This window comes from Coregonus lavaretus (genome assembly GCF_964263955.1).
Source record: "Coregonus lavaretus genome assembly, chromosome: 19".
Classification (NCBI taxonomy): domain Eukaryota; kingdom Metazoa; phylum Chordata; class Actinopteri; order Salmoniformes; family Salmonidae; genus Coregonus; species Coregonus lavaretus.
The window spans coordinates 15132764-15160114 of record NC_140006.1 but is presented as its reverse complement, the minus strand read 5'-3'; the positions used below and the strand labels follow the sequence as shown (position 1 = coordinate 15160114).

General features: G+C 43.8%; 2 protein-coding genes across 2 annotated transcripts; both read right to left on the bottom strand.

Annotated features, from left to right (window-relative positions):
• Positions 1-1223: 1223 nt before the first annotated feature.
• On the bottom strand, positions 1224-4693 carry LOC311146160 (high affinity immunoglobulin epsilon receptor subunit gamma-like). Its single transcript, XM_084182648.1, has 5 exons — positions 4555-4693; positions 4157-4251; positions 2690-2749; positions 2020-2040; positions 1224-1906 (listed from the first exon to the last, which is right to left on the bottom strand). The coding sequence occupies exons 1-5, from the start codon at positions 4607-4609 to the stop codon at positions 1838-1840; spliced, it is 300 nt and encodes a 99-aa protein (XP_084038774.1). The 5' UTR covers positions 4610-4693; the 3' UTR covers positions 1224-1837.
• On the bottom strand, positions 4693-22835 carry LOC311146158 (vang-like protein 2). The gene is made up of 8 exons (XM_084182645.1): positions 22753-22835; positions 12115-12544; positions 11718-11841; positions 10842-11449; positions 9001-9134; positions 7806-7941; positions 7301-7547; positions 4693-6789 (listed from the first exon to the last, which is right to left on the bottom strand). The coding sequence occupies exons 2-8, from the start codon at positions 12183-12185 to the stop codon at positions 6529-6531; spliced, it is 1581 nt and encodes a 526-aa protein (XP_084038771.1). The 5' UTR covers positions 12186-12544; positions 22753-22835; the 3' UTR covers positions 4693-6528.
• Between the last annotated feature and the right edge of the window lie 4516 nt (positions 22836-27351).

Here is a 27351-nt window from a genome sequence, read left to right as displayed (position 1 = left end):
CCTCAAACGCAACTCTGGACCTCGAATCCAGTTCCACTGAATTTTTTCATTGTTCCCCTCTAATCAGGGACTGATTTAGACATGGGACACCAGGTGTGTGCAATTAATTATCAGGTAGAACATAAAACCAGCAGGCTCTGGACCTCGTAGGGTAAGGGTGTGGGGGATGGGGAGTGGAATGTGCAGCTCAGGGTTGTGAGGTGCTGATAACAGTCACAGGCAGGGAATGCTGAGCCTACATGTTAAAGATAGACGAGTGTGTAAGTATTTCACTCATGGATTCTAAAAGAGGCTACGTTTTTGCCAATCAAACCCAACCAGTTCAATTTATTTCCAGGAGCCCACGAATTGTGTACACATTTTCCACTGTATAACTATGTCCAAAATATTTAGTTACATTCAAAAAAATGTTTTCAGTTTAGTGTTCAAATTTTTCTAACTCTCACTCTCTCCAGGAATCCATAGTCCATACCTGACAGATGCATGAGGTAAAAAGTTAATTCCAATCCGAACAACTGCAAACACCAATCAGGTACCTACTCAACAACATTTGAACATAATTAGATTAAGTCATTAGCCTACACAAGACTGACATTATTCTGTGAAATTTCTCAAATTTACACCATGCTCATGCCATTGTTGAATACACCAGTGGCCCCCTGCGTCTTTCTCCACCCCTTTAGTTGCATCACCCCCCCTAATTAATATTCAAAATATTTTGACAGGTAAAGAAGCCTGCTTTTCTGTCTTGAGTTTTACAGTGCATTCTTTTATTTGACACAATCCAATGCACAATACTGTACACCTGGTGGTCTATTCTCAAATGGCCATAGCCTTATCTAAATGTAAACGTATACTGTATGTATTTGGTCAGATTAATGGAAATTAGTATTGAATCAGATCAAATCTCATTTAGAGTCAAACTTGAGGTCTAATTGGTCACTTTCACTCTTACTGAGGCCCTCTAATCAGGGACTGATTTAGACATGGGACACCAGGTGTGTGCAATTAATTATCAGGTAGAACATAAAACCAGCAGGCTCTGGACCTCGTAGGGTAAGGGTGTGGGGGATGGGGAGTGGAATGTGCAGCTCGGGGTTGTGAGGTGCTGATAACAGTCACAGGCAGGGAATAAATAATGGTGTTGCTTGAGAAATATGTAGACTAGGAGACACCACCATCTAGTGGTCTTTCTGGAGCTAAACAAAAGCAAGGATACCTTTGACAGATAATCTCACATGCATGAAAAAAATATTTATAGAATGAAACCACATATGAATTTACATAGCCTATATTGAATCACACAGATGCAAAACCTTTATGAGCATTTTATGAGTAAAGACAGGAAGTCAGTCGGACTCTGTGCAGTCAGGTTGTTGAGCTTGTGTTGGGTCCTTCCAACGTTAACACAGAAGTAGAACACCCATCCTAATAAACATGCTGAAAATGTGTTAAGATAAATATTTCATATCAATTATATAAAATATGTAGAAATAAAATGCACTGTTTGTTAGCCTATGGTAGTATCATTAGCATACAATGTTGACTAAACTTTAATAGAAAACATGGAACCATGATTTAAAGTTGTTGTCGAATCATTTAATCACAGTTTTAAATGACAGGAGAATTGATCGTTCATTTTATGAAGTGAAAGGCTGGTATACAGAATAATAAAAATGCATTTTGAACACTGCCCTACAGTCAACAGCCACCAACACTACTGGCCCAACCGAAGCCTGATGTTTTGGAAAGCAGTCATGTAGATTTAAACTAATTTAAATGCCATGTTAGACAGGGTTTGTTGTTTACCACAACTCGCTTTACTGTTCTTCCTCTATCACACCAGCACAGCTGTCTTCTGCACTTTGATGGTCTCATAAGTGTCCTGACCTTTATGGGTCAAACCCTGTGAGAGGAAGAAGAGTGAGGGTCTTGAAAACAACTTGAAATCCTGAAAACTGCAATGTTGTTTGTTTCATTAATGATATGTCATAATAAGAATAAGAAAATTGATCTTACTGCGTAAAGTCCCTCTCCTTTCTGTAAAATGGAAATTATGAGAACTGTTATCTGCTGAAGGCACACGCACACACAATTTATTTTAACATGATTTCCCAACAGTTCACATAAATGAGTTGTTTAGCAGACGCAGACAGAACTAAAGGGCATCGATATGCATTTCTCCTTCCCTACTTCTCATTTTCTCCTCTACTTATTTTTAACTGCAAAGGCAGGAATTGGTGTAAAGACTGCAGACAGAGTGATGCCAACATATAAGGCTTATGCTACTCTTAGCTTTTACTGTAATTTGATTTGATTTTTATCACAATCTATCTACACAGTTATTTCTGTGTAACAGGATATGGGGTTGTGTTTTAGTCTGACAGTAATGGAAACTGTGTTTATAAGTAACAGGCTTGGTGGTCAGTTCTTGTTAACAGGAAATTATGACAGTTGCTGGGGGAGGAAAAGCAGAACTGTGGGTCTTGAGATGACATGGTAAGACAGTATAGGACTTGAATTCATGAAGGATAAGCAGGATAATAATTTCGCCAGCTAAATTAGAAAATCATTCAGAGTTGAATATTGAGAGTATTGCGTCATTTCTACATGCTCAATACACATTTACATTCTCTCTTGCTTTTTCTTTCTCTCCCTCTTAAACACGGGCACAAAATTGTTATTTTACCTGTGAATATCCGCCAGTGCCCTGTGGATATCCATCAGTGTTTCTGTAGATTGGAGTCATCTGAGGAACATGATAAATATAATTTTAACTAAACAGCTGTGTGAATGTGAAATGTATTCTATTTATGTGGGAGCTAGTCTTCAATTGGTGTGAGGAAGTTATATTGGATGTTTTGAATGTGCCATTATTGTTGAAATATAAAGACAGTTTTAAAGTATGAATGTCGTAACTAAATGGTCATGGAGATATGTGTGCACTGCACACCCTGATGTATCATACACTATATACACACAAAAGTATGTGGATTCGGCCATTTCAGCCACACCCGTTAAAATCGAGCACACAGCCATGCAATCTCCATGAACAAATATTGGCCGTAGAATGGCCTTACTGACGAGCTCAGTGACTTTAAATGCGGCACTGTCATAGGATGCCACCTTTACAACAAGTCAGTTCGTCAGATTTCTGCCCTGCTAGAGCTGCCCCCGTAAACTGTAAGTGCATTTATTGTGAAGTGGAAACGTCTAGGAGCAACAACGGCTCAGCCGCGAAGTGGTAGGCCAAACAAGCTCACAGAACAGAACCGCCGAGTGCTGAAGCACGTAAAAATTATGTCCTCGGTTGCAACACTCACTACTGAGTCAGCACAATAACTGTTTGTCGGGAGCTTCATGAAATGTGTTTCCATGGCCGAGCAGCCGCACACAAGCCTATCACAACCATGCACAATGCCAAGCGTTGGCTGCAGTGGTGTAAAGCTTGCCGCCATTGGACTCTGGAGCAGTGGAAACTCGTTCATTGGAGTGATGAATTACGCTTCACCATCTGGCAGTCCGACGGACAAATCTGGGTTTGGCGGATGCCAGGAGAACACTACCTGCCCCAATGCATAGTGCCAACTGTAAAGTTTGGTGAAGGAGGAATAATGGTCTGGGGCTGTTTTTCATGGTTCGGGCTTGGCCCCTTAGTTCCAGTGAAGGGAAATCTTAACGCTACAGCATACACGATTCTGTGCTTCCAACTTTGTGGCAACAGTTTGGGGAAGGCCTTTTCCTGTTTCAGCATGACAATGCCCCCCTGCACAAAGGGAGGTCCATACAGAAATAGTTTGAGATCAGTGGAAGAACTTGACTTGCCTGCACAGAGCCCTGACCTTAACCCCATCGAACACCTTTGCGATGAATTGGAACGCCGACTGTGAGCCAGGCCTAATCGCCCAAATTCTGTGCCCAACCTCAGTAATGCTTGTGGCTGAATGGAAGCAAGTCCCTGCAGCAATGTTCTAACATCTAGTGGAAAGCCTTCCCAAAAGAGTGGAGGCTGTTATATCAGCAAAGGGGGGACCAACTCCATATTAATGCCCATGATTTTGGAATAAGATGTTCGACGAGGCGTCCACATACCTTTGGTCACGTTTTGTGTATGTTGTGATGTTTTATGTGTTATAGGACGTTTATAAAACCTTACCCTCAGTCTGAAGTACAAGAAGGTGAGAACGATGCCGTAGGACAAGAGAATCCCATCCAGGACGTAACACAGCTTCACCTCCGGCACTTGGGCCTCTGTACACATTATGGAAGCACATTTCATCATCGCCATCCATCATAGATAAATCTAATGTAAAAATAAATTACGTCAACCACAAGCCTACTGTTTTTATCTGCTCATATTGTAATACTGCAAATACTTCATTATTCACTTATCACATTAAGGACATTGTAGTTAAAGAGAAAGATCAATAATATATTGCATAGAGTGCTGTATTACTAGGCAATTCAGTTGAGGATCAGGAGTAACTGTCAAAGTATACAGAGTATAAATGTCCCTGTCCAGTGCTGAACAGGAAAATAAAACAGGATTCGCACCAGCAAGGCTGAAGTTCAAGAATAGAGTGACCAAGATCAGAGAATCCCGAAACATCTTTGTAGGAGCCGCAAAATGAGAGAGAGTAGATGGACAGTTGGAGTACTTCGTGTTATTTCGATGGCTGTCCGTGGGTTTCTGACGCCTCTGAACAGAAAGTCCAGAGAGCTGTAGCAGGAAGTTATGTGCTCATACTGAAGTGTCAGTTTTCATCTAAAAACCACACGCTTGTCCTCTCCTCACCCATAGAGATACGTGTCAACTACAGTATGTGAGAAAGAGAAGATGGAAACACAAACATGTACACATTTGATGCATAATTCTACTGCCGAGGACATTACACTGTTCCTGGATACCTAATTCTGTGGCATATTGTAATTCATAAGTATTGATACTGTGTAAGGCTATTTGTTAGTGTGATTCCCTTTTTGACAAACTTGTGATGTAAATATTAAATAATATGGTGATCAGAAACTTAAACAGTATGATATACATACACATGGCTAAAAATGAAATTACTCCTCAGTGTGAGGGTGTTGGCATGTCACTAGAGGGTCCTATATAACTGAATAATGGGGTGCTATGGAAAACAAAAAGCCTTAAAAGGACTCCGAAGGGAATGAGTGGGAAGCGTGTTTTAGGTAAGAAAGGGAAGTTTAAACTCAATTGGAATTACTTTTCAATTCTATATCTTTCTCTGAATTATGACTCAGATTCAATTTATGTCTTTAATCATCTTCTCATCAGTAGGCTTACAGTATTATTTTTGCTAACAGGACCAGCGAATGAAAGACAGGGCTTCATACAATCACAACTTTGTGTATGTGAGAAAAGCAGTGACAGGAAGTAAAAACATCTTGCACACTATACAAGCTAATATTATCAATAAAGAAACATTCAAATCTTTGTACACCCCACCTCTTTTCCAAAAGTAAAAACATTTTTTGAATTGAATTATAACTTAGGCATAGTAAAAAATATATAGAAAACAAACAACCTCATAAAATATATTTAAACCCAAAATTCTAGCATGCATAAAAAACTGGAATGACAATCATTAGCATTCTGTCATCCAGATGACTTTATCATCAATTATGTCAAACCAGTTCTGAACTTTCATTGGTTGTTCTCACAGAAATGTATGGTATTAAAGTTCTAACTGCTTGAATAAAAATGACTGGCAGTCATTTTGTGGCTCAGAAGATGAACTGCACCAAACTGCAACATCAGGCTGCCAGTTACAGCACATCTTGGTTAGAACCGAGAGGTTTAGTGGTCAGAGAAGTGGTTCTTTGCTAAAGATCACTGGCCAGCATTTCGTAGATCACACATGGGTAAGGCTGTTACTGTGCTTGTTTTAATGTTTTACAATGTGGCACAATCTGGTGATTTGCTATGACTGCAGAGGACTTGCAGTGAGGATACAATCACATGTCCCTGGTCAGAGGGAGATGGATGGAGGACAGTGGACACAGGATAAAGACAAGACAAGTCCATTCAAAACAGCTTCATGGCACTACAGGTTATTGAGGAAAGTCAGTCTGAGTAACATTGTAAGAATGCTGTCCCAAGGCAGGAATTATTTTCTCATTCAATGTTACCAAAATCATGATAACTTATGGCCAGTGTAAAATGAAATAAGAGCCACATATACAAGGAATATATGACTCTACAACAACAGAATATATGACTCTACAACATACAGAGTCTCAGTTACAACAAGCTCAGGAATGTAGTTCCTTCGCAAACAGATGGAGACAGTTGACCTACAGGCAACAATAAACACCTTTTTCTTTTTTTTTAAAGGGAATTTTACAGTGTCATAAGTAATGGTCAAGGCATCCATCTTCTGTCTTTGGAAGATCGTAGCTTTATCACATTCTGTTAACATCCACGACAATGGTTCGATAGGAGATTACATGATGATCTAGCGCCCTGCATATCCCAGTAGAATCAGGGTCCTCCACTGACCCCCTTTACACAGAGGTCTCCGACTGCAGCCTCATCACAAACTTGTGGCTCTTGGGGTCAATAAACTCCTCACCGATACGCAGGAAGGGGAGGGGCTGCACTGTGACGACGAGGGAGAAGTCGAGGCGGCGCAGGGAGAAGACCAGACCCTGACGCAGGGCAGAGGTTACCGGCTCCTCGCTCACTAGAGTCCACTGGCGCCCCCTACCATGCTCACGCTGGTACTGCATGGTAGGGCCCGGGCTCACGTAACGCTCCAGGAATGCCTGGAAAGACAAAATAAAATACAGCCTTTCAAAATCAACCTGAATGAGGAAGACCTGTGAATGGGTACAGAGAGGATGAGTAGTTAAGTACAAGTTCGAATTTGAATTCTAGATCTGATCAAATGCATGCTATTTATTAGGGCCAGGAGGATACCAGTATAGCGATACACTAGTATCGTGGCAAGGAAACAAAACGGATTTTACTTCTTTAGGAAAACAGCCCTAATTTTGGAAACAAATATAATGATGCTGTCATCCAGTCACATGTATTTTTTTTCCCAAGCTGTAGCAGACAATATTTTACATATAGCAGGTTTTTAAAATGACCAAACAGTTTGGTCTGCTTTGTGTTTTCATTTTTGTCATGGAAAAAATAAATCGCAATACTGGTATCGTCCCAGCCCTACTATTTATCCCAAAAGCTGTTGTAACATTTTACCCAGAGTCACACAATGTATCCCTTCTATTTGAAGGGATACATGATAAAGATAACATGATAAATTCTGCTCACCTTGGGGGTCATGTTGTGGGTGATGCAGAACTGCAGGTGTGTGAGGATGCTCTCCATGCTGTGGTAGGGCTGCTGGCGCGTGGTCCTCAGGTACTTCTGCATGGCCCTGGCCATGGGGGCGAAGATGGCCTGAGCCGCCTCCCGGGGGTCCATCACCTCACGGGGATGTTTGTGGGACGAGGCTGCGGGGTCATCATCCTGGAGACGCTTGATGTGGGTGAAGGCCTCTTCCACCGCTACTACCAACCTGGACAACACAACAATAATCATTATGATCAGTGTTATTATTATCAGCAACAGCTCTCAATGAGAAGTGGCATCAGTCATCATAACTGTGCCTGAAACACACTATGAAAGGGACTGGTTATCCTCTAGCAACATACATAGCAACAAGACTCACTGGAGACATAAACAGAACAGGGACATCAACAGGATTCTTCTTTCCCTAATCACTTTAAAAGCATATTACTGAAATGTATAGGGGACAGGATGTTGTCGGTCTTACCTGGCCTTGCGCTTGCGGCACCTGCGGTCCATCTCGGCCTCCTCGTAGTAGTACTCGTTGTGGGAGTTGTCCCTCCTGCGGGCCGCAGCAGCGATCATGGCCCGGGACTGACTGGTGGAGTTATTGGTGCTGTTCTCTGTGGATCAATATATCAGTCAGTGGATGGATGGGAGGGATGGATGGATGGATGGATGGATGGATGGATGGGAGGGATGGATGGATGGGAGGGAGGGATGGATGGGAGGGAGGGAGGGAGGGAGGGAGGGAGGGAGGGAGGGAGGGAGGGAGGGAGGGAGAGGGAGGGAGGGAGGGTGGGTGATGGAGTGATGGGGGAGGGAGGGATGGATGGATGAGAGGGAGGGAGGGTGATGGAGTGATGGGGGGAGAGAGGATGAGAGGGTGGGGAGGGAGGATGAGAGGGGGGAGGATGGATGGATAGATGGGAGGGAGGGGAGGGATGATGGGGGGAGGGGGGGATGGATGGGGGGAGGTAGGATAGATGGGAGGGAGGGAGGGAGGCAGGGATGGATGGGAGGGAGGCAGGGGAGGATGGATGGGATGGAGGGGAGGGATGGATGGGATGGAGGAGGGGAGGGGAGGGAGGGGAGGATGGGAGGGAGGGGAGGATGGATGGAAGGATGGATGGGAGGATGGATGGATGGGAGGGAGAGGATGGATGGATGGGAGGGAGGGAGGGGAGGATGGATGGGAGTGAGGGGGGGAGGATGGATGGGAGTGAGGGAGGGAGGATGGATGGGAGGGAGGGGAGGACGGATGGGGGGGAGGACGGATGGGGGGGAGGACGGATGGGAGGGAGGGGAGGACGGATGGGAGGGAGGGGAGGATGGGAGGTCATGATGGGAGGGCGGGAGGGATGGATGGGAGGGCGGGAGGGATGGATGGGAGGGCGGGAGGGATGGATGGGAGGGAGGGCTGTAGGGATGGGAGGGAGGGCTGTAGGGATGGGAGGGAGGGCTGTAGGGATGGGAGGGAGGGCTGTAGGGATGGATGGGAGGGAGGGCTGTAGGGATGGATGGGAGGGAGGGCGGGAGGGAGGGAGGGAGGGAGGGAGGGAGGGAGGGAGGGAGGGGAGGACGAATGACTGGATGGGTGGATTGATGGATGGCTGGCTGGTCAGATGAATGGAAAGATACTGTAAGGTAGAGAGATAGAGGGGGTGTAGAATGCTGTATACCGTCCAGTGAGTAGACTTTGAATCCAGACATCTTCTTGGAGAGGATGGACTTGGGCAGGTTGAGCAGGGCAGGGTTGTAGACTGGGAAGTCACTGTAGTACTGATCCAGCACCCACACTGCTGCCCTCTGAATACTGGAACACACAATCATAATCTTCATTACTATCAACATCACAATGAGGTTATGTGAACAGCACAATGTACAGTGGCTTGTGAAAGTATTCACCCCCCTTGGCATTTTTCCTATTTTGTTGCCTTATATCCTGGAATTAAAATGGATTTTTGGGGGGTTTGAATCATTTGATTTACACAACATGCCTACCACTTTGAAGACGCAAAATATTTTTTATTGTGAAACAAACAAGAAATAATACAAAAAAACAGAAAACTTGAGCACAAAGTCAATACTTTGTAGAGCCACCTTTTGCAGCAATTACAGCTGCAAGTCTCTTGGGGTATGTCTCTATAAGCTTGGCACATCTAGCCACTGGGATTTTTGCCCATTCTTCAAGGCAAAACTGCTCCAGCTCCTTCAAGTTGGATGGGTTCCGCTGGTGTACAACAATTTTTAAGTCATACCACAGATTCTCAAATGGATTGAGGTCTGGGCTTTGACTAGGCCATTCCAATACATTTCAATGTTTCCCCTTAAACCACTTGAGTGTTGCTTTAGCAGTATGCTTAGGGTCATTGTCCTGCTGGAAGGTGAACCTCCGTCCCAGTCTCAAATCTCTGGAAAACAAACAGGTTTCCCTCAAGAATTTCCCTGTGTTTAGCACCATCCATAATTCCTTCAATTCTGACCAGTTTCCCAGTCCCTGCCGATGAAAAACATCCCCACAGCATGATGCTGCCACCACCATGCTTCACTGTGGGGATGGTGTTCTCGGGGTGATGAGAGGTGTTGGGTTTGCGCCAGACATAGCGTTTTCCTTGATGGCCAAAAAGCTCAATTTTAGTCTCATCTGACCAGAGTACCTTCTTCCATATGTTTGGGGAGTCTCCCACATGCCTTTTGGCGAACACCAAACATGTTTGCTTATTTTTTTCTTTAAGCAATGGCTTTTTTCTGGCCACTGTTCCGTAAAGCCCACCTCTGTGGAGTGTACGGCTTAAAGTGGTCCTATGGACAGATACTATAATCTCCGCTGTGGAGCTTTGCAGCTCCTTCAGGGTTATCTTTGGTCTCTTTGTTGCCTCTCTGATTAATGGCCTCCTTGCCTGGTCCGTGAGTTTTGGTTGGCGGCCCTCTCTTGGCAGGTTTGTTGTGGTGCCATATTCTTTCCATTTCTTAATAATGGATTTAAAATGGTGCTCCGTGGGATGTTCAAAGTTTCTGATATTTTTTTATAACCCAACCCTGATCTGTACTTCTCCACAACTTTGTCCCTGACCTGTTTGGAGAGCTCCTTGGTCTTCATGGTGCTGCTTGCTTGGTGGTGCCCCTTGCTTAGTGGTGTTGCAGACTCAGGGGCCTTTTAGAACAGGTGTATATATACTGAGATCATGTGACAGATCATGTGACAGATTGTACACAGGTGAACTTTATTTAACTAATTATGTGACTTCTGAAGGTAATTGGTTGCACCAGATCTTATTTAGGGGCTTCATAGCAAAGGGGGTGAATACATATGCACGCACCACTTTTCCGTTACTTATTCTTTAGAATTAAGTTATAAGTTTAGTTATTTTTTTCATTTCACTTCACCAATTTGGCCTATTTTGTGTATGTCCATTACATGAAATCCAAATAAAAATCCATTTAAATTACAGGGATGAATACTTTTGCAAGGCACTGTACGTACACAGACACACAGAGACAAACACATACACACACTCACCTGAGGTGTCCAACGTTGTAGAAGCGACTAGCCCCGTCTGTCGCGCGCACCACCTTGAGGCAGAAGGCAGGCTGCAGGTGTCTGACCTCCAGCAGCACCAGGGCCAGGTACTGGATGAAGAGCAGCGCATCCACCAGCGATGCAGCATACTCCACAATGCCTCTATAGTCCCTCTCCCGGGGCTCCAGCACGCGCACGCCGTAGAACAGCCAGTAGGACGCCACGAACAGGAACACCAGCACCATGAGCAGGCAGCGGAAGATGAAGAAGCGGGGCAGGGTGGCGTGCGGCGGGCGCAGGAACAGCGCCCAGGAGGAGATGAGGAGCACCAGGAGCTTGAAGGCCAGGGAGACGTAGAGACCCTCGCAGGGCGTGCCGCAGGGCTCCAGGGCCTCACGCCACAGCAGTTGGGGGAGGACCAGGAAGGCCAGGGGGGTGACCAGAGCAAACAGGCCTAGGCAGCCACCCAGCACAGGCCCCAGGAAGCGCTTGCATTCCAGGGGAGACGATTCCTCCAGCTCCTTGGAGACGCGCGTCAGGTCCTCGTTGGACACGCTGTGTTCTGATGTGCCTGTGACCACGGTGGTGTTCTCGCCCCAGTTGTCATCCTGCAGACAGGGACAGAGACAGGACATAGAGTAATCGTGGAGGAGAGATTGGAGGGGGGCTTTATAGAGATATAAAAGGATAGAGAGGTTGCGATTTGGATGGGTAGGGAAGATTATAACTGGACCTGACGTTTTTCTGACCACATAACCTGATCCTGGTTAGGTCACATGGTCAGGAAAAACCGTTGTCGCAATTATGAGATAAAGATTCTGAGAAAGAAATATGGAGATCTAGAGGGGTTGAAGAGGAGAAGGTTGTGATTCTAACCCTGTCATCACCGCGGGTCGACTCTGCATCTAGTAGTGGCTCCCCAGGGGCCTGGATGGTGACAGACTTGTCCCCACGGCTGCTGCCGTCTCTGCTCTTGGAGCGATGTCTGTCCCTCCGATCCCTGGATAAAAGAAAGGACAACCACACAGTTATATGTTAGCGTGTTAAGCCTTTGTCGTTGCGTAACCGAGGCCTGGGGGTACATGTGTTTTCCACGTGTGTGTGATTGCTCATCAATGTGCCCATTGACTAATGGATCAATGTGTGTGTGTGTGTGTATTACACATGCATTTGAGCCTAGTGTTTCACTAAAACATGCGTGGAACGATTGTTTAAAGTGTACTTGCACGCTTGTGTGTGTTTTTTTGTGCATGTCTGACCAACCCTCTGGTACCTGTGCTTGCGGGAACTGCGGGAGTGGGACGACTTGTAGGAGTAGCCCGAGTACTGTGACTCGTTGTCCATATCTCGGGTCGGTGGACGGGGTTGACAGGCCCCTCTTCCCCCCGTGCCTCGTTCCCTGACTCTGCCCAGCTGGCTCTTGCGCTCAGAGATGGACTTGGTGGATAGGGCCAGGGGCAGCTTCAGCAGCTCAACCTTACTCCTGAGGGAATCTATCTTGGAGGCCGGAGGACAGGGAGAGGGAGAAGAGCCCACCAGACAAAGACGGAATCAGGGAAACAATGGACTAGAAAAAGGAGGGGAGGGGAGGAAGAAGAGAAGATAGACTAGACAGGAGGGGGGGGGGGTGAAAAGATAGGATTATGAGTAGGATGGGGGTGGGGTGGGGGGTGGGGGGGTGGGGGGGTTGAAGTGGACAGGCCCTGAAATAGAGGAGAGAAGGGGTAGAATTGGTGACAAAATCAAACTCCTATCCCTAATCTGGTGTTTAAATCCAACCCGATTTAATTTTACATTTACATTTTAGTCATTTAGCAGATGCTCTTCTCCAGAGCAACTTACAGTTAGTGCATTGATCTTAAGATAGCTAGGTGGGACAACCACATCTCTCAGTCATAGCAAGTACATTTTTCCTCAAAGTTGCTATCAGCAAAACCAATGCTAGTGGGGGTGGTTGTGGGATAATCTGTGGGATTATTTAACATACTCTTGGAAGAGGTAGCGTTTCAGATGTTTTCAGAAGATGGGAAGGGACTCTGCTGTTCTAGCTTCAGGGGGAAGCTGGTTCCACCATTGGGGTGCCAGGACAGAGAGGAGCTTTGACTGGGCTGAGTGGGAGCTGCCCTCCCGTAGGGGTGGGTGAGCCAAGAGACCAGAGGTGGCAGAATGGAGTACTGGGGTTTGGGGTGTAGTGTTTGAGCATAGCCTGAAAGTGTTTGTGGGTATTTGACCCTGACTGTCTGTGCAACTGAAGATGACGTTAGCCAATTGAGCTAAAACGTGTTAGCTCTAGGGGTGAATACAAGCTTTTAGATCTCAGGTAAGGTTGGCCCTCAAGTAGTTCTACAGACCATATTGGATTACTGTGTTTTCACAAACTTGTTTGCCCTCTCCCTCTCTTTCCCCATCTCACATTCCCTCTTGGGTCTCCCTTGGCCCCCTGGGTAACAGGGCCTCTCCGCTGCCATGGTGATGAAAAGAGGGTGTTCAGATGAAGGGGATTGGAGGTTGACAGTTTCCATGGAAAACGGACCGTACGCCACCCTCTCCTACCCTGAGAAAAAGACTGTCTTGTCACATGCTTAATTGATATGGGCACTATGTTAACTGTATTGGCTTACCATGTTAAATTGGACAGTTTGATTTGTCACATATGGGGCAATAGTCAGTCATGGCCATGCATGCAGGGCATTACGTTGAACAACTAACTCCCTTAAACTGCCATTCTATTCTCAACTGTATGTCTGTTTGCATGCACAAGTTTATTTAAGCATCGACTTGGGAAGTGCCCCACTGTCTATGCTATAAACTCATATCCTTTGTACCCACCAATAAAAACCTAAGAGCCCTAGAGCATTTGCTGAACTTCAGCTCCCATCACATGCTGATACGAAACAATCTATAAATCAGTCAATGTGGATGTGCTGTGCAGCCTTGGGAGGGTGTGGTGCACATGGAGCAAAATGTATAGCCTACTCCTCCTACATTTCAAAAAATTTCTGCTACATAAGGCAGAGCAGAGAGAACCCACATGCTCATTGTGGCTTGCTTGGCTTGTTCATATTCCCATGCTCTGGACTTGATCTCCCAAAAACAGATCCCCCACACAGGCTGTCTACTTGATACTGGGGATATGATTATGATGAACATCTGATCCATCAAGGTGTGGTCTGCTGGAGAGACAGAATTCCCTTTTCTTATTCCACCCTATATGTCATGTAACCAGGTCAATGAACTGTGCGATAGTGGTGACTCCTCACTCACGCCAACCTCACTTAGCCACATCATCATATCATAAAGACCTAGCCAGCAGGAAGCTCTGATTTCACCATTATTGAAACAAGACCCAGATGTCAAATATAAAGACCCAGTCTATCTATTAAAAAAAACTGGAGGCCTCTTCAATGTTGTGATGCAAAAATACTATATATATATATTTCGGCGAGTCTCTTATTCAATGGGTAAAATAAATGTATTGCAATCCTAGGTGTAAAATAGTAAATAGTGACTACTTCTCAGAGAGTTTGGAACTGTCAAGAGGAGTTAAAGGGTGCCCGCTGTCACCATATCTATTCGATATTGCCATCGAAATGCTAGCTATTAAAATCAGATCAAATAACAACAGAGGATTAGAAATCCAAGGCTTAAAAACAAAGGTGTCCATGTATGCCAATGAATATGAACTGGTTGGGCTGAGATTATTAAATATAAAAGCACTAAACGTCTCTAAAAGCTTCACTTATACAAAAGTTTTACTTTAATTCAAAATGGTTCTCAAGTAGATTACTAAGAAAGGCTCATTCCTTGTTTAAAAATTGCCTTTTTGCTTTTGTGTAGATTGCCATGTCTCATTTTCGATTAATTGAAAATGAAACCTTGTTCAAAGTATCGCTCTTTTTCAAACAAGCATTGCAGTGCTGGTTACAATTTCATCCCCAGAAAAGATAGAACAACTATTACAACAAATATTATAGTTGAACTCAAATGTGCTGAGTGATATAAATGATATTGTAAATTGGAATGGTAGAATTATGTCTTTCATGGAGCTATCGGAATTTTATGGGAAGGTCTGCTCAATCCAAGATTACAACCAATTGATTACAGCATTACCCCAAAAATGGAGAAGGCAGGTAGCAGCGGGAGGAGGTAGGGAACTGGTCTGTCTGCCCAATATAAAGGATCAAAACTGGCGGAGGAACAAAAATAGCATAAATAGGAAGGTATACCAGTTTAATTTGAGGACCAGGATGTTGACAGCTGTGCCATACAGATTGCAAAATAGCTGGGAAGAGATGTTTTATGTACCGATTTCATGGCACAGAGTGTATGAGTTGGTATATAAAACGACAAGATTCAAGACTTCGTGCTTTTCAGCTAAAATGATTGTACAGAATTCTTGCCACCAACAGAAAATTAAAAATTTGGGGCATACAATCATCGCAGCTCTGTATATTTTGTTGTGAGGATAAAGAAACAATAGACTATTTGTTCTGGTATAGCCTGTTTCTGGTCTCCGGTTCAGCGAAATGGCTAAAAAAGGAATGGCTAAAAAAGCATAACATTAATCTAAAATTGACCCTAGAAATAGCATTGTTGGGAGATTTGGAGAGACCTGGTCAGTTAAATACTTTTACTAAGAGTATTAGTAATCATCTTCAACTCGCAATCTGTGGATTCTATTCGATAGATTCAAATTGTATGTTAAACATCACATCATAGTTGAAAGATATATGGTGTGTAAAAATCCAAAGAGGGTGGCCAGCAGAGACAGGTGGGATGGGTTGAGGTGTCTGCTAGATGACTGAATGTAATGTAAATGTTGCCGGTTTCACTGCAGGTAGATTATATATATATATATATATATATATATATATATATATATATATATATATACACACACACACACACACAGTACCAGTCAAAAGTTTGGACACACCTACTCAGTCAAGGGTTTTTCTTTATTTGTACTATTTTCTACATTGTAGAATAATAGTGAAGACATCAAAACTATTGAAATAATACATATGGAATCATTTAGTAACCAAACAAAAAGTGTTAAACAAATGAAAATATATTTTATATTTGAGATTCTTCAAAGTAGCCACCCTTTGCCTTGATGACAGCTTTGCACACTCTTGGCATTATCTCAACCAGCTTCATGAGGTAGTCACCTGGATTGCATTTCAATTAACAGGTGTGCCTTGTTAAAAGTTCATTTGTGGAATTTCTTTCCTTCTTAATGCGTTTGAGCCAATCAGTTGTGTTGTGACAAGCTAGGGGGGGGTATACAGAAGATAGCCCTATTTGGTAAAAGACCAAGTCCATATTATGGCAAGAACAGATCAAATAAGCAAAGAGAAAAAACAGTCCATCATTACTTTAAGACATGAAGGTCAGTCAATACAGAACATTTCAAGAACTTTGAAAGTTTCTTTAAGTGCAGTCGCAAAAACCATCAAGCGCTATGATGAAACTGGCTCTCGTGAGGACCGCCACAGGAATGGAAGACCCAGAGTTACCTCTGCTGCAGAGGATGAGTTCATTAGAGTTACCAGCCTCAGAAATTGCAGCCCAAATAAATGCTTCACAGAGTTCAAGTAACAGACATCAACATCAACTGTTCAGAGGAGACTGTGTGAATCAGGCCTTCATGGTCAAATTGCTGCAAAGAAACTACTACTAAAGGACACCAATAAGAAGAGACTTGCTTGGGCCAAGAAACACGAGCAATGGACATTAGACCGTGGAAATTTGTCCTTTGGTCTGGAGTCCAAATGTGAGATTTTTGGTTCCAACTGCCGTGTCTTTGTGAGACGTGGTGTGGGTGAACAGATGATCTCTGCATGTGTATTTCCCACCGTAAAGCATGGAGGGGGAGGTGTTATGATGTGGGGGTGCTTTGCTGGTGACACTGTCTGTGATTTATTTAGTATTCAAGGCACACTTAACCAGCATGGCTACCACAGCATTCTGCAGCGATACACCATCCCATCTGATTTGGGCTTAGTGGGACTATCATTTGTTTTTCAACAGGACAATGACCCAACACACCTCCAGGCTGTGTAAGGGCTATTTGACCAAGAAGGAGAGTGATGGAGTGCTGCATCAGATGACCTGGCCTCCACAATCACCCAACCTCAACCCAATTGAGATGGTTTGGGATGAGTCGGACGGCAGAGTGAAGGAAAAGCAGCCAACAAGTGCTCAGCATATGTGGGAACTCCTTCAAGACTGTTGGAAAAGCATTCCAGGTGAAGCTGGTTGAGAGAATGCCAAGAGTGTACAAAACTGTCATCAAGGCAAAGGGTGGCTATTTGAAAAATCTGAAATATATTTTGATTTTTTAAAACTTTTTTGGTTACTACATGATTCCATATGTGTTATTTCATAGTTTGAATGGCTTCACTATTATTCTACAATGTAAAAAATTAAGAAAAACCCTTGAATGAGTAGTTGTGTCCAAACTTTTGACTGGTAGTGTATATATACAGTGGGGAAAAAAGTATTTAGTCAGCCACCAATTGTGCAAGTTCTCCCACTTAAAAAGATGAGAGAGGCCTGTAATTTTCATCATAGGTACACGTCAACTATGACAGACAAAATGAGAAAAGAAATTCCAGAAAATCACATTGTAGGATTTTTAATGAATTTATTTGCAAATTATGGTATATAAGTATTTGGTCAATAACAAAAGTTTCTCAATACTTTGTTATATACCCTTTGTTGGCAATGACACAGGTCAAACGTTTCCTGTAAGTCTTCACAAGGTTTTCACACACTGTTGCTGGTATTTTGTCCCATTCCTCCATGCAGATCTCCTCTAGAGCAGTGATGTTTTGGGGCTGTCGCTGGGCAACACGGACTTTCAACTCCCTCCAAAGATTTTCTATGGGGTTGAGATCTGGAGACTGGCTAGGCCACTCCAGGACCTTGAAATGCTTCTTACGAAGCCACTCCTTCGTTGCCCGGGCGGTGTGTTTGGGATCATTGTCATGCTGAAAGACCCAGCCACGTTTCATCTTCAATGCCCTTGCTGATGGAAGGAGGTTTTCACTCAAAATCTAACAATACATGGCCCCATTCATTCTTTCCTTTACACTGATCAGTCGTCCTGGTCCCTTTGCATAAAAACAGCCCCAAAGCATGATGTTTCCACCCCCATGCTTCACAGTAGGTATGGTGTTCTTTGGATGCAACTCAGCATTCTTTGTCCTCCAAACACGACGAGTTGAGTTTTTACCAAAAAGTTATATTTTGGTTTCATCTGACCATATGACATTCTCCCAATCCTCTTCTGGATAATCCAAATGCACTCTAGCAAACTTCAGACGGGCCTGGACATGTACTGGCTTAAGCAGGGGGACACGTCTGGCACTGCAGGATTTGAGTCCCTGGCGGCTTAGTGTGTTACTGATGGTAGGCTTTGTTACTTTGGTCCCAGCTCTCTGCAGGTCATTCAATAGGTCCCCCCGTGTGGTTCTGGGATTTTTGCTCACCGTTCTTGTGATCATTTTGACCCCACGGGGTGAGATCTTGCGTGGAGCCCCAGATCGAGGGAGATTATCAGTGGTCTTGTATGTCTTCCATTTCCTAATAATTGCTCCCACAGTTGATTTCTTCAAACCAAGCTGCTTACCTATTGCAGATTCAGTCTTCCCAGCCTGGTGCAGGTCTACAATTTTGTTTCTGGTGTCCTTTGACAGCTCTTTGGTCTTGGCCATAGTGGAGTAGGAGTGTGACTGTTTGAGGTTGTGGACAGGTGTCTTTTATACTGATAACAAGTTCAAACAGGTGCCATTAATACAGGTAACGAGTGGAGGACAGAGGAGCCTCTTAAAGAAGAAGTTACAGGTCTGTGAGAGCCAGAAATCTTGCTTGTTTGTAGGTGACCAAATACTTATTTTCCACCATAATTTGCAAATAAATTCATTAAAAATCCTACAATGTGATTTTCTGGATTTTTTTTCCTCAATTTGTCTGTCATAGTTGACGTGTACCTATGATGAAAATTACAGGCCTCTCATCTTTTTAAGTGGGAGAACTTGCACAATTGGTGGCTGACTAAATACTTTTTTCCCCCATTGTACAGTGAGGGAAAAAAGTATTTGATCCCCTGCTGATTTGGTACATTTGCCCACTGACAAAGACATGATCAGTCTATAATTTTAATGGTAGGTTTATTTGAACAGTGAGAGACAGAATTACAACAAACAAATCCAGAAAAACGCATGTCAAAAATGTTAAAAAATTGATTTGCATTTTAATGAGGGAAATAAGTATTTTACCCCTCTGCATAATATGACTTAGTACTTGGTGGCAAAACCCTTGTTGGCAATCACAGAGGTCAGACGTTTCTTGTAGTTGGCCACCAGGTTTGCACACATCTCAGGAGGGATCTTCTCCAAGTCATTAAGGTTTCGAGGCTGACGTTTGGCAACTCGAACCTTCAGCTCCCTCCACAGATTTTCTATGGGATTAAGGTCTGGAGACTGGCTAGGCCACTCCAGGACCTTAATGTGCTTCTTCTTGAGCCACTCCTTTGTTGCCTTGGCCGTGTGTTTTGGGTCATTGTCATGCTGGATTACCCATCCACGACCCATTTTCAATGCCCTGGCTGAGGGAAGGAGGTTCTCACCCAAGATTTGACGGTACATGGCCCCGTCCATCGTCCCTTTGATGCGGTGAAGTTGTCATGTCCCCTTAGCAGAAAAACACCCCCAAAGCATAATGTTTCCACCTCCGTGTTTGACGGTGGGGATGGTGTTCTTGGGGTCATAAGCAGCATTCCTCCTCCTCCAATCACGGCGAGTTGAGTTGATGCCAAAGAGCTCGATTTTGGTCTCATCTGACCACAACACTTTCACCCAGTTCTCCTCTGAATCATTCAGATGTTCATTGGCAAACTTCAGACGGCCCTGTAAATGTGCTTTCTTGAGCAGGGGGACATTTTACATTTACATTTTAGTCATTTAGCAGACGCTCTTATCCAGAGCGACTTACAGTTTAGTGAATGCATACATGTTAGTTTTTTTCATACTGGCCCCCCGTGGGAAACGAACCCACATCCCTGCCGGCCAAACCCTCCCCTACCTTGGACGACGCTGGACCAATTGTGCGCCGCCCATGGGTCTCCCGGTCGCGGCCGGCTGCGACAGAGCCTGGACTTGAACCAGGATCTCTAGTGGCACAGCTAGCACTGCGATGCAGTGCCTTAGACCACTGCGCCACTCGGGACCTTGCGGGCGCTGCAGGATTTCAGTCCTTCACGGCGTAGTGTGTTACCAATTGTTTTCTTGGTGACTATGGTCCCAGCTGCCTTGAGATCATTGACAAGATCCTCCTGTGTAGATCTGGGCTGATTCCTCACCGTTCTCATGATCATTGCAACTCCACGAGGTGAGATCTTGCATGGAGCCCCAGGCCGAGGGAGATTGACAGGTCGTTTGTGTTTCTTCCATTTGCGAATAATCGCACCAACTGTTGTCACCTTCTCACCAAGCTGCTTGGCGATGGTCTTGTAGCCCATTCCAGCCTTGTGTAGGTCTACAATCTTGTCCCTGACATCCTTGGAGAACTCTTTGGTCTTGGCCATGGTGGAGAGTTTGGAATCTGATTGATTGATTGCTTCTGTGGACAGGTGTTTTTTATACAGGTAACTCTTAACTCCCTTTAAGAGTGTGCTCCTAATCTCATCTCGTTACCTGTATAAAAGACACCTGTCCACAGAAGCGAGAGGGGGTCAAATACTTATTTCCCTCATTAAAATGCAAATCAATTTATAACATTTATGACATGCGTTTTTCTGGATTTTTCTGTTGTTATTCTGTCTCTCACTGTTCAAATAAACCTACCATTAAAATTATAGACTGATCATTTCTTTGTCAGAGGGCAAACGTACAAAATCAGCAGGGGATCAAATACTTTTTTCCCTCACTGTAAATAAAAAAGACCTAGCCATGGTTACATAACCATGATTGCCTTCCAACCCCATTGCAGCTCAGTGTAAACAAGCGTAACGGTAGGGTCAGTATCTTCTGGCAAGGCTAATCCATATAATATAGATAGGGAAAATATGCAAACATCTACCAAGTATGCTGGCATCTGTCAGATTAATCTGCCTGTGCTTGTTGAAAATTCATACACAAGCAAGTCCAGTACCCACTCCAGCCCCTTGAGTAGCTACCAGGAATGAAAGTCAAATGATATATCCAACTCAACCTCAGTCACTTTTAGAAATCTGGCCGTGTAGTCCGGGATTTAAGATGATGACCCAGTCAGACAAGTCAACGCCGAAGGCAGGGCTTGTCTGACAGTGTATAAACTATCATGCATGTCTCGTTGCCCCACAGTGAGCATCACAGATGCCTTTGCCTTCTCTGAGTACACATCTCTCTGTTCCCATGACTCTACAATTAACTAGCCTAACATAACAGCACACATGCCTGCCAAATGACACAACCATTTCCTTCCTCTCTTCCAAAGCTTAATGCTTTAATAGTTGCTTGGTAAATATAAACAGAGGTGATATACCCCTAACTACATGCCCACACAGAAATACAATTCAAAGCCATTGGACAAATCAACGTTTTCTACATTTCATGAAATCCAAACTTTCACCAACTGTTTGAGGGAGTGGCAGATTCCAAACAACTCTCATTGTGGCAAAGCGGTATGTAACAGTATTTGAAGCAAAAAGACGGCAACTGTGAAAATAAACATGCCCAGTACAGTGGTAGAGTGTGAGTATGAGAAAGGGCCACACACACCATTTCAACCTCCACCCACCTACTTCTAACTGCAGTGACAATCTTCCTATGTGCTATGAAGTGGAGCAGGTGTGTGTACAATGTAAAAGATGGGGTGTGGCCAAATCAACATTTGGTTTATGGACTGGACAAAGCAGTCTTATTACGATATTGTTACAAGAGGGGCAAGACAGTTGACCCTTCACTTGCCAACACTAACTGTTCTGTGACCATATCCAAGCATGGGTTTGAGGTTACCACTGTCCAAAGTCTTGCCTCAGTCACCACTATGCCTCATCTATGGGCCTCCGACTTGTGGGCCTGTTTATTTTGAGAGCCACAGGCAACTGGGACAATAGCCTTGGCCCTGGGAACTCTACAATAGCCCTAGCAAAAGCTAACTGCATGAGAAAAATAGGCATCAGATAAACAAATACAGATTAATCAAAGTTGGTTGTTGTAACTTCATTAGATTCTGATCATTTTACAGGACCACTTTGATAGCATAGGCCTAACATAACTTTTAACTTAAAACATTTAAAACTCAGTAATTGTGTAGTTTACGAAGTTAAAGTTTAACAATCGCCATAATTTGTGCTGCTGTAGTAACCTACTGTTGACATACTGTTTCACTTTAGTCTCTATGATACATTTGTAACATGCATATCTGCAGTCCTTGTTAATAACTTGTTACAATGGTGACATACCCTACGTTGTTACAATGTTGCAAGTGCAACAACGTTACAAACATGTAATTTAGCCACAAACTAAATCAGATACACCGTAGTTAACTATATTCGTAACAAATAGTGGCATGCCTCATTTCATTACCAGTCGGTTTGGAACAGGGATCTTCATTAAGTGTAACCACAAAAGACTGAATGAAACAATAACATGTTACTAAATTAGCAATAAACTAGTAAACACAAAACATGTTTATCGAAGATTCAACTACGATATATAAAAGTTATAAATGCCAATTTTATCCGACGTAGCAGAAATGTATCCTCCATTATGAGGGTTAGCAAACAATGGGACGAGAATCTCCCGTCACTATCGGGCACAAATGGATGATCCGTTTCCAGTCCGCCAATATTTTCCTCCATTTATTTTCGAAACGGGAAGCCCTGGATGAATGGATCATGCATATTGAATTGAACACCAACCTTCGGCGAAATTTCTCACGAAGCTTAAACCCACACGTGTCCTCTCATCGTCTCGTTCCCATCTCGTTGGGATGAGGGTCGGCTAATTTCTGCCAAATTGTTGGGACTGAGGATTCAACTCTTCGAACCACGTTGCTACGTGGCCTGTGTGAATATAACAATAGGCCCGATCAGGCCAGGGGTCCTCTCTAAACTTCCCTGCAGCTTCGGTCTGGAGTGAAAACCGAGTGCGAACATAGCCTCTTCCCGACTTTTGTTTCGGAACCATGAAACCTCACCCTGGCGCATATGTATTTTTTTCTCTCTTTACTTCAATAATCAATTATTTCCAAACATGTTCACTATATCTATCCACACTGAAAAAGAAGCTTTCGACCACCCAAAACGGCGTAGGCCTACTTATCCCCAAATATCCATTCAGGTACTTTAACTTTCTTCTTTTCCACCCTCCACTGACTTGTAGACAAGGTTGCCAGGTCTAGCTACGCTACAATTTTTACCCGAATGTCCCCTGAAAACCCGCCCACAATGCCAGGAAACAATCTTAAAAAAAAAAATCGCAGCAGGAGAGGAGTTGCCACATTTATCAAATCATCCCATTTTCCATAACGTTATCGAGCGAATTAAGAAGTAATATCGATATAATTTTTAACGACATAGGCTAAGAAGCAAAATTCGGTTTTCCATCAAAATAATTATTAAATTTACATTGTAGTAGACGCTCTTATCCAGAGCGACTTACAGGAGCAATTAGGGTTAAGTGCCTTGCTCAAGGGCACATCGACAGATTTTTCACCTAGTCGGCTCGGGGATTAGAACCAACAACCTTTCGGTTACTGGCACAAAGCTCTTAACCACTAAGCTACCTGCCACGTTCTAGCGACCCCTGTGGCGGGCCGGGCGCAGTGCACGCTGACTCAGTCGCCAGGTGAACGGTGTTTCCTCCGACACATTGGTGCAGCTGGCTTCCGGGTTAAGCGGGCACTGTGTCAAGAAGCAGTGCGGCTCGGTTGGGTTGTGCTTTGGAGGACGCACGACTCTCGACCTTCGCCTCTCCCGTGTCCGTACAGGGGTTGCAGCGATGGGACAAAGACTACCAATTGGATACCACGAAATTGGAAGCTTCATTTTCTGGAATTTTCCAAGCTGTTTAAAGGCACAGTCAACTTAGTGTATGTAAACAGTGTGATACAGTGAATTATAAGTGAAATAATCTGTCTGTAAACAATTGTTGGAAAAATTACTTGTGTCATGTACAAAGTAGATGTCCTAACCGACTTGCCAAAACTATAGTTTGTTAACAAGAAATGTGTGGAGTGGTTGAAAAACGAGTTTTAATGACTCCAACCTAAGTGTATGTAAACTTCCGACTTCAACTGTAGAGCTCTGTCAGAGTGACCATCGGGTTCTTGGTCACCTCCCTGACCAAGGCCCTTCTCCCCCGATTGCTCAGTTTGGCTGGGCGGCCAGCTCTAGGAAGAGTCTTGGTGGTTCCAAACTTCATCCATTTAAGAATGATGGAGGCCACTGTGTTCTTGGGGACCTTCAATGCTGCAGAAATGTTTAGATACCCTTCCCCAGATCTGTGCCTCGACACAATCCTGTCTTGGCGCTCTACTGACAATTCCTTCGACCTCACGGCTTGGTTTTTGCTCTGACACGGACTATCAACCAGGGGACCTTATATAGACAGGTGTGTGGCTTTCCAAATCATGTCAGATTTGGAGCGAAAGAACGGTTTCCCAGGTCTCACCTTCCTTTCGTCCTGCTTCCAAACCAAGTAATTCGCCCGGATGTCGAAGCACTTGGTCCCCTTCTTGATTCTCCTCCGGTAGCTCTCCTTCTGTTTCTCCTGCGCTTTGTCCATGTTCAGTCTCACCTTGATTGGTAATAGAAATAAATGCAATTATATCTTATATTATTACAAATACATCTCTTACATATCTCTTGGAGGGCTAGAAAATAAATTAACAGCGGACAATAATTTTTACCTGGTCAAAAACCTCCAGATCCTTCTTAGCCCGTGCCTGAAGGTGGTCCTTGAAGGCATTCTGATCTGGTTCGACAACTTCTACCACATCAGGTGGAGTTTCAGTGATCTCAAAGTACGTTATACAAAAATAGCAATAGACAAACAACAACACTAAGTCAATCACAAATTTGAAATACCACAGTATATGCAATAATTGTATATACAATTGCATTGTTTACCTCAGTAAACAGCTGCAGCTCCCGTCCGTAAAGCAGGCGATAGGGTGAGTACTCTGGAGGACTGGATGCTGCTGTTGTGTGCTAAGAGAATTACCTTCAGGTTGTCCTCCCACCATTCCTGGTACCCATCAAGGGACTTGCCCATGGCAGACTTGAGGGTCTGGTTGGTCCGTTGATCTAAACCTGGAGGAGGGGGTAGGAAAGGGATATCTATTGACAATGGAAGATATTGAAATGTCTGATTAATAATTAAATAAAAAACCTACAACAAACCATTGGTGACAGAATATAACCTATAATATCCATACCTTGTTCCAGAGTTCATGACCTCGGTCACTCAAGATGACCTCAGGAGAACCGTGGGTGTTGAAGATGTCCATCATCGCCTTAGAGGTGGCCTCACCAGTCTTGTCCTTGATGGGTATCATACAAAAGGAAAATCAATTGTTGGTTCCAAGCACCCTTTTTAAATGGGTTACAGAAGGGAATTTAGAGTTAAGCATGTTCTCTTCCTTTACTGACGTTAATGAGTATTGCCTCCACCCACTTGGTAAAGTAATCGGTTGTCATCAGACACCAGCTGTTGCCATTCCTGGATTTCATGAAGGATCCGATGATGTCCAACCCTAACATTTAAAGTGTTAGAGAGAAGATTACTTTGTTCTTACCAGTATCGGTGTCATACAGTATGCAGATTTTCATATTTGGAAGGATAATGACACACATTCTATAATATTGAACTCTGCTGTGGTCAAATAAAGCAACCAATACAAAACAACTTATCAGAGCAAAATTTGAATTGTGACACTTACCGATCATGTGCCATGGTGAAACAACTGATGGGCTTCAACTCCTGCGCCACAGTCTTCACCCTCTGAAACTTCTGTCAGGCTAGACAGGTACTGACCTTTAAGCACAAGGTCACAAATTGAAACATTGTGTTCTCTCTGATATGACGTTCATTGAAATCATAATAATTTCAGATATAATAGAATGTGATTGATAGACAAAAGGTTATTTCACTTGCCCAGCTGTCCACATCCTTGACAATCCCACGCCAATAGAAGCGTAGGTTGATTTTGGCAATCATGCACTTCACTCCAAAATGGCCAACATGCATCTCGGTCAGCATGGCCTATAACTAAATGTATAGCTAGTGTAGTGTCTAAACAATTTTTGACTTTGCTGACGTTTGCAAATGGTGTTAGAGGAAGTTGACTCAGCTTGAGGAAGCATCTGGAGAGCATTACTATAGGGGCACCCTAAAACAGAGGAAGTCTGTTATGTGGCGTCCTGGGATTGGTCTGTAGGGGAAACCACCCATATCATGTTACAGATGATAAATACCTTGGTTGGGACAAAGGACGGGGAGTAACAACATATTAAAAGATTGGGTCGGTTGTTCTCCAGATGTCTGCAGAAATCTGTAAATTGACGCTGAAAGTAAAGATGTAATAAAACTATTATAATCGAGGACAGTGTCAGCGGATTTCTTGTCATCACAGCATCTCAGCATCGTTCTCGACACTACATTAATGGCGACGAGGAATTTGGGCCGTGTTGCGTCTTTTCTCAGCTTTCCATTCATGGGCGCCGAGCTGACTCCCGCTCAAGAAGCATGCAGATACGGTGAGCTTTCTCACAAACTTTGGGCGCTGGTCAGTTCGTGTGCTTTTGTGTGTGTGTGCATTGAAAGACTGCACCGTCAAAGGACTTATGTGTGCGCTTTGCTGTTATTTGCTGTGTGATAAGAATCCGTTCTAAATTTCTAAATTTGTTTGCGTTGAAAGCAACGCAAACAGGGGGGAGTGTCTATAGGAATTGATAATACTGGACACAGGGATATTTGGAAAATTGAAAAAGAATAGAATGAAGGAATAAGGCCAAGGAAAAATGTATACAAATTAGGACGTCGTTGATCTATGGCAAGCCCTCAAACGAGGCGATCATTAGGATGGGCCGAAAATCCTGAAAACTCACTAGGTTGATTTTTAGGTCAGTTCTGGGGATTGGTGTTTGTGGTAGATACATTCGGTTGCAAGTTACCGCTCGACTTATAGTTGACGAGGTATATGTTCGATGTAACCTCTCATTGGATATCCGCAAACTCGAGGTAGCAGAAATTTAGGAAGGAATAATGACAAATAAGGAACGACGGTAGCATGCTTTAGAGGTCCGTAGGAACGGATACAAACCTCTTGAATTGTGTGTGTGTAGAAGAGAGCCTGAGCGTGTGGGAAAAAAGGGGAGGTCTCTGCAGTGTGTCGACTAAGGCTATGAGAACAGGGGTTTTAGTTTTTTGTAAGGAAATATGTAAGTTAAAGTTAAAATCTTATGAGTCTCTATAAAAAGAGAACGTTTAATAACTGTTAAAAGACTAGGAGCCTA